Source organism: Pezoporus occidentalis, unplaced genomic scaffold (genome assembly GCF_034315485.1).
Source record: "Pezoporus occidentalis ecotype Australia unplaced genomic scaffold, CSIRO_AGI_Poc_V1 ctg89, whole genome shotgun sequence".
Taxonomy (NCBI): domain Eukaryota; kingdom Metazoa; phylum Chordata; class Aves; order Psittaciformes; family Psittacidae; genus Pezoporus; species Pezoporus occidentalis.
Genome location: NW_026916253.1, coordinates 3,664,492 through 3,677,063, shown reverse-complemented (window position 1 = coordinate 3,677,063; position 12,572 = coordinate 3,664,492). Strand labels below are relative to the sequence as shown.

The 12,572-nt window shown below is 40.7% G+C and overlaps 1 protein-coding gene across 3 annotated transcripts in view; it reads left to right on the top strand.

Moving 5' to 3' along the window:
* The window catches only part of LOC134156620 (transcription initiation factor TFIID subunit 4-like), a 149,818-nt gene extending 139,268 nt beyond the window's left edge, over positions 1-10,550 (top strand). For all 3 annotated transcript variants that reach the window (XM_062604850.1, XM_062604849.1, XM_062604848.1), the window contains one exon: positions 8,512-10,550. In XM_062604850.1, the coding sequence (XP_062460834.1) occupies positions 8,512-8,679 (168 nt within the window). In that variant the 3' untranslated portion in view covers positions 8,680-10,550. The remainder of the gene's footprint in view (positions 1-8,511) is intronic.
* Positions 10,551-12,572: the final 2,022 nt, after the last annotated feature.

The window sequence follows — 12,572 nt, the reverse complement described above, 5'->3', positions numbered from 1 at the left end:
AGAGGATCTGGTTCGAGACCATCTTAAGAACCTGAATGTGCACAAGTCTGTGGGACCTCATGAAATCCATCTGCGGGTCCTGAAGGAGCTGGCGAATGAAGTTGCTAAGCCACTGTCCATCATATCTGAAACATCATGGCAGTCAGGTGAAGTTCCCAACGACTGGAAAAAGGGAAATATAACCCCCATTTTCAAGAAGGGGAAAATGGATATCTGGGGAATTACAGACCAGTCAGTCTCACCTCTGTGCCTGGCAAAATCTTGGAGCAGATCCTCCTGGAAGGCATGCTAAGGCATATGAAAAACAACAAGGTGCTTGGTGACAGCCAGCATGGCTTCACTAAGGGGAAATCCTGCCAGACCAATTTGGTGGCCTTCTGTGATGGGGCTGCAGAACTGATGGACAGGGGTAGAGCTGTTGATGTCATCTACCTGGATTTGTGCAAAGCGTTCGACACTGTCCCACACAACATCCTTGTCTCTAAATTGGAGAGACATCAATTTGATGGATGGACCACTCAGTGGATAAAGAACTGGCTGGATGGCCGCACACAAAGAGTTGTGGTCAATGGCTCAATGTCCGGCTGGAGACCAGTAACGAGTGGTGTCCCTCAGGGATCGGTGTTGGGACCGGTCTTGTTCAACGTCTTTGTCGCTGACATGGACAGTGAGATTGAGTGCGCCCTCAGCAAGTTTGCCGATGACACCGAGCTGTGTGGTTCGGTTGGTACACTGGAGGGAAGGAATGCCATCCAGAGGGACCTTGACACCCTTGTGAGTTGAGCTGATGCCAACCGTATGAAGTTTAACCATGCCAAGTGCAAGGTCCTGCACCTGGGTAGGAGCAATCCAGGCACAGCTACAGGTTGGGCAGAGAAGAGATTCAGAGCAGCCCTGTGGAGAAGGACTTGGGGGTGTTGGTTGATGAGAAAATGAACATGAGCCATCTTCACTGTGTGCTCACAGCCCAGAAAGCCAACCGTATCCTGGGCTGCATCAGAAGGAGCGTGACCAGCAGGTCGAAGGAGGTGATCCTGCCCCTCTACTCTGCTCTCGTGAGACCTCACTTGGAGTATTGTGTGAGGTTCTGCTGTCCTCAACATAAAAAGGACATGGAACTGTTGGAACAAGTCCAGAGGAGGCCACGAGGATGATCAGGGGACTGGAGCACCTCCTGTATGAAGATAGGCTGAGGAAGTTGGGGCTGTTCAGCCTGGAGAAGGGAAGGCTCTGTGGAGACCCCATAGCAGCCTTCCAGTATCTGAAGGGGGCCTATAGGGATGCTGGGGAGGGACTCTTCATTAGAGACTGTAGTGATAGGACAGGGGGTAATGGGTTAGAACTTGAACAGGGGAAGTTTAGATTGAATATAAGGAAGATATTCTTTCCTGTGAGGGTGGTGAGGCACTGGAATGACTTGCCCAGGGAGGTTGTGAATGCTCCATCCCTGGCAGTGTTCAAGGCCAGGTTGGACAGAGCCTTAGGTTAACATGGTTTAGTGTGAGGTGTCCCTGCCCATGGCAGGGGGGTTGGAACTAGATGAATTTTATGTCCTTTCCAGCCCTACCTATTCTGTGATTCTATGATTCTATGATCATACAGGTAAGGAGAGAAAAGGCCTCCCACTATGTGAAACTGAGATAGTGTTGAACTAGTATCAGGGATTACTACATGAGAAAATTCGGATGGGAATCAAATATGATTCAAGGAAAATGTGAATCCTGAAAGTTCAGCTATAGGGCTTCTACCAACATTGGTTTGACCTCTCTTGACTCCTGGTAAAAGAGAATACAGAATATAGGGGTGTACAGCATGTCTAGGCTGGAGTAAGATAGACAAATACTTAAAAAAAAGTCACCAAAAATCACCAACCCATCCAAAAAAAACCCTATGCTAATACTGAAAAATGAGAAGGAAAAAGCACCACAATGCTTGGGAAAAAAAAAAAAAGCATTAAAAATTTTGGCAGGATTAGTGTTTCAAAGGGAGCAGCACTTGATTAAACATTTGGAAAGCATGGGAGGAGAAACATTCCAAGCAAAATGAAAATACATGTGTATGATGGAAACAGGATAAATAGAATATTCCACATATAATTACCACAGCAAGAATGCAGCCCAAACTTCGAGTTCTTAATCAGGTAAAATTGTCATTGCTTTTAATTCCAAGTAAGGCAGTGACTTGTGATAGGTACGAGATGTTTGTGGATAAAGATGTTGGCAAGATCTATAGCCGTGGTGAAAGCAAGTCCATGAGCGAAGTAAGTAAAAAGAGCCAGAGACTGTGCCACAGAGCAAATCATGAGTGTGTTGCAGGAATTCAGAGGATACAAGCCATTAGTTTTTATCACATACCAAGTGGAGGATCAAGGGATACAGAAAGATCTTTGAGAGGTTAAAAGACCTCAGAGAGTGCAGAGCTGTATCTCTCTGCAGGAAAAACTGGAGGCTTTCTTTCTCACGTTAGCACAGTGATTATTCAGAGATGTACATGATTAAGAAGTTCAAATTAGTTGCAGTCTGGTTTCTTCCTGAGAATGACCTGTTGAGGGCTGGGTGGTTGAAAACCTATCTCCCTTGAGCAGGTAAATGTCATAGCCCATAGCTGCCTTACAGCTCATCTGCATTATTTATTTCCATTGGGGCAGACTTCTTTTCAAATTGTTCCTTCCTGCAATGCTGCCCAGCCTGCTTTTTGGCCTTGCTCTTGTGCAGTTTTGGGGGGGGGGCGCTCTCCTAGAGGAAGGAATAGGTGGTCAGGTTTGGAAGAGATGCCCAGTTCTCTCAACTGGAAGATTTTGGTATGATGGTGTTTTACAAAGCAGGTTTTCAATTGTAATAGTGCTTGCATATGTGACTTAGCTTGACATAGTAATGGCAAAGAGCAGGTACATATAAAGCATTCTTCTTGTAATGGCAGCCCATTTCTTTAGGTTGAAATTGCATCATGTAATTACAAACTAAAGAGATTGCATTGAAAGAAAAAGGTTTCACTGTATCCATGTCTTAGTATGATTTACCTTCCTCTTATTATTTCTTAATATAAAAATTACTGCATGCTGTCTTTGAAATGTTACAATTGTGTTGGTATTTGAAGTACTTGTAAATACTTGTGCAAATCAGTTTTTCTGATGTTTGTCTGCAGGGCGAGGTGTGTGTTTATGTGCCCAGGGGAAATGAGATGCATTTGCATCCAAGAGGGTGTAGCAAGTGAACGTGTGCCAAGATGGAGTCTGTAGGAACAGCTGCACTAAAATAGTACAGGATAAAAATGTTTGCAAATTAAAATAACTAGCTTCCGAAGAAATAATGGTAGCTAATCCTCCCTGTTAGTGTTGCTGATCTGAAGGCCTGAATGCCAGCTTTTGGTAATGAATCCTTCTAAAGGTACTTGTCACCCTACTGCCCGTATGAAGATGTACCATCTTTTTGTAGATGTGATTTATGGTACTGACAAGTGGTTATAACTTACTTTTCTGTAATTCAGGGGAATACTAATCTAAGGATGTTTTGGCCCTCATTTGAATCAGTGAAATCATTACTATTAGCCTCAATATGTGCTGAATTAAACCCTGAAATATGTGGGACAGCTAATCATACATAATATACTTGGTTTTCATGTACAAAGTGCCTCTCAGCCAATGATCTAGTAAAACTTTAGGCAAGTAAACATCATCGCTGCAGAGTATCTCCACAGTATTTCTTACGATCCAAGACCTCTGATTGGTAAGAGCAGACTAATATATACCTTATCTTCCCACTTCTCTTCAGTGCATGGAGGTTGGAGAGACAAAATTCCTGGTGTTTTTTCACTCCATATATAGCTTGGCTTTGAATTGTTACTGTTCAATTCCCACTTTCAGACTTGGGCTTGAAATGCAAGGCTGCCACAAGGATGAGCCATGTAGCCTGGGAAGAAAACCAGCAGATCTTTTATCATTATTGCCTTGTCTCTCTGGGTCACAGAGAAGCAATAGCCGCAGATCAAGACTATGTTCAAAGGAGAGTTGTCAGGACTGAATTGTTTTCTGGTGAAGGAAGGATGGATAAAATATTAAATGCAATCTTCTATTTGCCCTTATCTTTGTTTTTCCTGACAAGAATATCATGCTGTATTTCCATGGTTCTATAATTCAAAGCTGAAGGTATACAGATTTGTGAAAAAACTGATCTAATTGTTCAAATTGTCATTATTATAAAAGTAAGTGTAGATTTTGTATTACACGTGCTTTCTTATGTGAAAGCATTTCTACCTCAAGAAAGAAATGGCACACTTTGGGGAGTTACTTGGTTTAATTTTCATACTCCTGATGAAGTAATTATTGTAATTTAGTGCACAAGGACATTTTTACTTACTGAGCAGTTTGTCCATGAAGATTTAGAAGAGGCATGTCTGTCTCAATCCTCTTTCCCAGTTAAACCTTTTGGGAAATGCTGATCAAATCTGGTGGTGGGGACCAGCAGAAGAGAGAGAGAGGTAGAAAGGATCTTTGGATTCTAAGTGCCTGCAACTTCCGTGTGAGCTGATGACTTGGATACAGGAAGGAGAAACATGCCAGTCTTGCCAGCGAGGAAGAGGCTGTGGTATGAGCCCAGCAAGCTTTGGGGTACATTTAGCTTGGGGGCCATGTGTCTTCTGGGTGTCTGATGAGCACATGCATCCACCCTATGGGACATGTGATAGGTGGAGGGCAGCACTGTGGACCAAGAGTATTTCTAAAGCAGGCAAGAGGTGATGAACACTCTGTAGAGGAGATGGTTTATTGTGGTAAGTAGTACCAGAGCAATACAACACGTCAGAAATGAGGCTTCATTAGCTTTTTTGCACAAGACTGTTGTAATTCCTACCCTGTCACTGTGTGAGCGTGTTTCTTTGGCAGTTTATTTTTAACCATTTTTATTCTGCTTCTCTAACAGCATGAGTTTTCCCACAGAGGACGATCATGAAAATAGCAAACAAGCTGAGATGGGTGACCCAAACCTTATGTCACATCTCACATTAATTCAGAATTACTTCAAAATGTGCATGCTGAACTAGTACTTACTTTGATTCTTCTTCTTCCGCCATCATTTCAAGCTAGGTAGCTTCTGACAGTTGAATTAGCTTGAGAGTCCAGCAGTGTTATTTAAAATACTCTGAGCTCTGTGTAACTGAAGTGCATTAAAACCCGTTAAAGTAAATGGACTCCAACAGTTTCAGTGTGTCCTGGATTATAGGTTAGCAGAGAGCATGTCACCATGGCGGTCTGTAGAATTCCTGAACTTGATTTCCTTGAACTTATTTTGTCTTCATTCCCCGCTGGGAGTGGGAGCTGTGTGTGTGGGTCTTGGGAAAGCCCCATTGTAGCCCCGCGAGGAACACGTGGAGCACAAAATAATTTGTTTGCTCTCTGTGTCTTCCTTGCTGTCCTGTGGGATTTGCAGCTTCCAAGTTCAAGGCTGTCACCAGTTGCTCTGGTGTGTTACAAGCGAATAGGATTGAAGCGGCAAGGGAGAAGAGGCAGTGGGGGAAAGGGAAGGGTGAGATGGAAGCAGATGAGAAGTCACTGTACCTTGTGTATGTAAGCAGTCTCAAAATGAAGAGGAGAAGGAGTTTACATATAAATTAAATGATTTTTTCTGGTCTGGAACATCTTAAATTTCCCTTAATTTTTAACTGATACCAAAGCTGGTACTGATGTATATTTGAGTGGGTGTGGCAGGCCAGGAAATAAATTATGTAAAAATTTTTTTTATTAAAGCTTTTGTCTTTGTAACTTATATTAGTTGCCATTAGACACAGACAACAAAGGGCTTGTTGGGGTTAATGAAAAGTCTGTCATGCTGACAAAAGATGTAATTTTTCTGGAGAAAAATCTGCATTTTACTTCAGTTCCAGTATTCTTGGCAATTAACTCTGCTAGCATTCATGTATATAATTAAAAACTTACAGCATTTAGTAGTCTGCATTTCTTATATAGCATCTGCAGAATAATTCTGAGTACCAAACTAATTAGTCTTTAAGTTAGAAATCATATTGACAGATCTAAATCCCTGTTCTGTCAGCTTAGAGGTGCTTCTGTACTTCCTAAAATCTTACAATTTTGTATCCACCTTGCAGAACAATTACGGAACATTGTCAGGTAACTGGCTCACCAGTGTGGTTATGAAAGTGCACAGCTCCATGTCATGATGTTGCATGAAGTATTTGCTCTTCCTATGTGAAAGTTCAGTATCTTGAGTGATATATGCAATGAATATAGAGTCCCAGACTGGTTTGGGATGGAAGGGACTTTAAAGCTCATCCAGTTCCAACTGCCTGCCACAGGCAGGGACACCTTCCACTAGAGCAGGTTGCTCCAAGCCTCTCTGTCCAGCCTGGCCTTGAACACTGCCAGGGATGGGGCAGCCACAGCTTCTCTGGGCACCCTGTGCCAGGGCCTCACTATCCTTATGTCTTAATTCCAGCTGTTTTGTCCAAATAGGAAATGGGTTTATGTGAAGAAAAAAAATTAAAAAATTAAGTAGCTTTTCTATGACTGTTCGGTAGTGTGTGCAGGGCGGCTCCAGTCCAGTATGCTATAGACAGTGCTTTTGAGTAAGTTCAAGATGGCCACATTTCTTACTAGCGTGTTTGTCACTGTTTGGGAACTGTAGTGAGGGTTAATTTGAAGTACTACTGGGAGCAGGGGGAAAGATGCAGCATGTGGGGAGCAGAGAAGAAAGAGAAGTATTTTTGCATCAGCTTGACTTAAAGATTTGGTGGTTACTTGGAGAGTAGGAAACAGTGGCAACAGCCCTGGAAAGTGGATGCATGGTCAGAGCATGAGTGAGAGGCAACTTAAGGTAGTGGATCATTCCAGACATGTGGAAGATGAAGAGCAGGAGTTTAAATGATGCTATTTCTTTTACAAATGCAGACTGTTTTGGCATAGAATTCAGAGCACTACGAAATAAATGAATTGTGTGCTGGGGATATGTTTGGCGTCAGCATGGATGAGCAACCCTTGCAGCTGCAGCACATGCTTTTCCTATGAGCAGTGAGGTTAGGTAATAAATCAATCTGTTAACAAAAGCTGTTCCACACGGGAGAACAGAATACTTCAGATCAAATGCTCATGGTACTCAAAGGCTGTGGGCTTCTTCCTCTCTTGCTTGCAAGCTTAGCCACATTCATGTAACTTTTGTGGTTTTGGTTACAAGAGAAGAGGATTTGCTCCACTACCGTGGTTTATGTATGTATAGGAGAAATTATCTTGAGTGGCACAGCTCTGCAAGGAGTCTGACTGCTGATATGCTGTGAGAAAAGCAACAGAGAAAACAGTACCATGTCTTACTTGCAATGTACCATATATGTTTCCCCTACAATCTTTCAGTAGTAGAATTACAATTAACTGTATTTTTAATGCCTAGAATCAAGATCCTAGAATAAGTATTTCCTGGGGAAAGAAAGGTTGGTTTGTAAGAGCAGCAGTATGTAAATTTGGGATTTCAAAAGTATTGAAAACTTCTCCAGATATTTTAAAGGCTTGAAAAATAATTTAAATAATTTTAGAGATTAAAATCTATTTTTCTAAGTTAAAAGTTTGTTTTGCGAGAAATCAATTGGAATTAATAAAATCAGTGGTCTCCTAAGGATGAAAAAAGGGTTGCATGTGTGTGTGTTGCATTTCAGTTTTAAACTCAAGAGGACTGCAGAGTCTCTGTAATTTCATCCTTTCAGCTCCTAAATAATCAAAGCACAGTGGTCTCATGCCCAGTTTGTGTGTTTTCTCTAAGGAAAGCCAGGATAAGGTACGCAGTAATTCAGTACCCCGAACCAATTTAAACAACAGAAATAAAAATTATTTAATATAACTGTAGTACTGATATTTGTCTTTATCATCACACAATGTCCTTGTGATTTTTCTGTTTGATTTTCCATCTCTGAGCTGAGCATTGGTTGTGTACTGGAGCAAGGTTGCTGACCATCTCCCCACGCTGAGCATTTCTCTTTGGTAGATTCAGAGAGAATCAGGGTCCCCATGGGACTCACAACTGCAGAGGTTATTGCAGTAGCAGTATCCTGATACACCACTCACTTTTTTCCAGTCCTAGAGCCAGGATGTGGAGTAGAATGGTGCACACATTCACTGTACTGAAGATGGCTTTATCTGCTGCAAATAGTTTTGTCCTAAATAGATTCCTGAAATTAAACTGGTCAAGCCTATGGTTAACATGAGTGTAGCAGGAGAATTAGTCAGACATACTTATCCCCGGTTTTAAATGAACCAAGGTCTAGCCTCACGTGTGTTTTCAGTGGGGTTTCTTTACTCAGGATAACTTGGTGAGACTCAGAAGAATAGAAAAAGAAGAAAATAAAATCTTGTGTAATATTTTCAGAATTAAACTCATAGTAATCAATCTAAGATGTTTCAAATGATACAGCAGTCAGTTTATAACTGACTGCTGTAAAAAGTAGTTGTAAACCTGAGAGTATGAGGAAACTCTTTGCTGTTGCAGGACTTTTGACTTTGCTATGTTCTGTTTGCAGGGTCTCGGTATGTCTAGTGGAGGTCAGGCTGGTTTGGGCACTCCTTCATCCCGGCAGTATGCACGACAGAAAATAACTCGCATAAACCTCAGGGACTTCATCTTCTACATGGAACAGGAAAGAGAAATGAGCCATTCTCTCCTGCTCTATCGAGCTCTGCTTAAATAAAGCCAAGAATTGTACTGAATTCTCCATACAGAAGCTCAACCTGCATTAAAAAGCTGTCATTTTAATGTGCCTTCTATTTTTTTCAGAAGTCAATGTTCCAGTAATTTTATTTTGTAAAATTGTCAAACACATGCAATAAATTCCCTTTATGTAAAAAAAAAAAAAACAAAACCAAAAAAAAAACAAAACAAATAACAACAACAAAAAAACACCAAAAAAAAACCCCACACAAAAAAAATGTGCAAAAGGTTTTAAAATGTTAAATGCAGAGATACAACCACCATCGAAGTCTTGCTCCGTTTGGCCACTTTAGGTACAGCTGCAGTGGATGGTATTGACTGGTAAGGCTGTTGCGATGGCTCACCACAACCATCTGCATAAGGAGGACTGGGACAGGTTTACGGGACTGGAACCTAACTGTGATGTTAACCTGTATGTTCATGGAAGGCGCTGGGTTTGTTTCCTCTTTAGTTTTGCTAGCAGTTTCCACTAACCATGGTTACAACATATCTGTTATTTTAGATTAGTTATAGTTGCAGTCTTTTGCACAGCTAAGAGAATAGCCACTGCACACTCTCACACGTTTTATATAGGTAGGATTTCTGCTTTTACTGCACAGCTCCTCTGAGCCATTTGCTGAACCAAATCCTAAGTGTGTGAAATCTGTGTGCTTGGGTCTCAGCTGAGTTACCTGGACTAGTGTCCGGTTGTTTTCTGAAATCTTCTCAACCTTTTGCACATTTGTAGCAACTGGTTAGTGACATGAATCAAAGTTGGGTTTTATTTTCTAAAACAAAGTTAAAAAAATCTTATTTATTGCAGAGTATGGTTTAATGGTGGTTTTAAAAGAGAGGTATTGTTCAGTGAAGATTTCAGAGTATTGTACACGTGGATTTTAAAGTCGCTGTAACAGGAGTTTTGGGGGCTGGTTCCACTTGTGGAAGATCAAGTGAGCCCTGGTGCCACAGTGCCTGGGGCCTGGCCATGTCCTGGCCTTGGAAGACTGGACTCCAGTCCAGAGAGGCACATGAACAAGTGCATGACTGAAGCATAATGAGTAGTGCTAAGTACTTAAAGGTGGGATGAATGCTTTCTAAATGCTTTGCTGAAGTGGGATTTAAAAGGCCTACACCAAAGCCAAGTGACATTAGTGTGAGTCTCTTAAATGGGTATTGGCTAGGAGTATTGATCAGGCAGGTAGGCACAAGTTCTACTTCAAACATAACAGTATTAGGAGTAACCATTGAAGGGGAGACGTTTGCTTATTTATCTTGTCAATTTTTACCATGTTATGCTTGCCACTTTTTTGAGGCAATTTTTTTTTTTTTCAGATGGGGAAAACATAGCGAAAGCACAAACAGAACTATTTGTCCGATAGTTTTAAAACAAAAGTTTTAATTATTTTTTAAGGTTCATGAAAAGCAGAAGAAAATTTATACTGCTGCTATTTAGCCAAAAGATTATTCATAACATATTTAAGGCCAGAAAGTGTAAAATTATGTTTTAAATTTATTGATAATTTGTACATGTTGTTTATAAAGGCCTTGTGTTTATTAGAATTACGTTATTTTGATGATTTCTGTACATATTCGTAAATATCCCCAACTTGTGTGAAAACATACTCCCTTATTTGTACTTATTTTATAAAGAAATAAAACAATTTACTAAAGTAACACATCGAGTAACATACAGTATTAATTTATCAAACAGGAATTTCACATTGTCTTGTTCTTGAGCACTGTTCAGGAACATTTTGCATTAAAATATTAACAGAATACCCTCAAAGAAATATTAAACCCAAATACTTCAGTGTTTTGTTGTGCTGATCCTTACCCTTTGTCAAACATCTAATAAAACTGTCATCAAACCTTGATGCTGTTAATACAGTGAATGAATGCACTCAGCAGTTGTCAGTTCGAGAAGCACAACAGAACATTCTCTCTCTCGCTTTCCTTCCGAGGCTCGGGACCACAGTGGTGGGAAGTGCATGGGAAGTGCTAGTGAAGACCCAGGTTCTTCCAGCCACAGGTTCAGTTCTCAGCAACGGAGAATTGGGACTGCTTTGTGCAGCTGAGTTGGGCGAGAAGCCTGGCTACGTTTGCTTCTTGGCCTCCGTGTTTTTTTAGCCTTCACTGGGCTTGCTGGGGTGTTCTAAAACCCGTCTTAGCAATGCTGAGCAATGTTCTTAAGTTATGTTGCTGCGGTCTAAGGCCAGAAGAATTCATATCAGTTTTTGCTGCTATTGCTGCCTAAAAATATAGGGAAATAAGTAAAAAAAGATATAAAAGAAACTGTAATAAACTTTAAATAACTGACCTGAAGTTACTAACTAAAAGAACGTGTCCTAGCTTAACTTTTTTTTAAAGGCATATTTCTTCTATCCAGGTGATTGTTTCCACATGTCTTCTTTGCCTTAGTGCTATTTTGCAGTCAATGCTGTGATGTCATGGCTCAAACTTTCCATCTCAAGTTCACATTTAACTTGGCTGGCGCAGCCTGGAACCCTTTCCAATGCCACCTTAGCAAGCTGCCCAAATCACTAGAGCTGCTTTATTGAGCTCTAAAGAAACACAGGGTAAAAACACCAATCTGAAGAAAAAAACAGCCAACCACAAACCTCCCTGTCCAGGAGGGCAAGACATTAAGTGTATGTAGGATTAAAACAAGAAGCTAAACAGCTTATTTAAGGTTACTCTGAACTCAAAGTGAACTCAATGTATGAAAGTAATAAATAAAACACTTTTTTTTCCTCTTTGTAAGACCTGGCTACATTGAGCTGAATGGAGCAAAAGCCAGAGGCGATGCAATCGAAAACTCTCACATCTTTCAAACAACATGGAAGATACAGTGAGTGTTCCACCCTACTTGCTTATTTTTGATCACTTACTTTACAGAAATGTTTATGGCATGAACTACTGTATGAGAAATGTGCATACACAAATACATGACAATTACGTTAAGTTCTTTACAATATTAAATGTATAATATACAATTCTACAGATATCTTACATACAAAGGTGAATGTTGTGCCATATATTCAGATATGGCAATGCCTAGCAACTTTAGAATGTCATACAAGTATAAAACCACAAAATAAAATAACTTTACAACTCTTTTGAAGTAGACAGATGTGCTCAAAGTGTTTGGCTAAGTTAGCAGGCTAACACTGACCGGCTACAAGATTGCTGAGTTGGGCAACCAAGGTGAGGAAACCTGCAGAGGTCTGATTTTCCATGGACAGGTATCCAGCCCTCTTCCAAAAATTAGACCCCTGCCTAGATTGTCCCTTGGGCAGTCAGTGCAGCTCACTGCTGTTGAAAGTATTAGTCTTAAAAAATGATTTTTTAATTTTGTGATCAACTGCCATTAAGGAATTTTTGACCACTTCATACTCTGTCCCTTGTTCTATCTGGCTGTATTTATGCATCTAAGAAGAGTTTCATTAAAATTCAGCATCTACAACAGTATTCTATAAATTAATGTGGGATAAACTAAACTGTGATTAACACATGAATTACTTACTGAGGACCCAATCATGCCAAACAGCAATCAACAGGATTTAGCAGAATGCTATTTATAACCTTGCACCTGCAAACCCAGTGCTGTCTCCTGAGTTAGGAAGCCCTGTGAGTCAGAGTTGATACCAATTTATGGAAGGAGCAGGCACCTCCTGCAGACAGCCTGCTTCAGTAGACAAAATTACAGGTGGGGGCAGCTGCCAAACTGTGTTTTAGTAATAGTTTACAGAAATAGAGGGAAACGAATCTAAACAAGCATGTCTGGCTTTCATCGGACAGTAGAGAGGGGTTTAACATAGTTTTGCAAAATTACAAATAACAGTAATTTTGCAAAAAAAGTAGGCTTGTCTAAAATTCTTAACGCCTTCTCCTAAA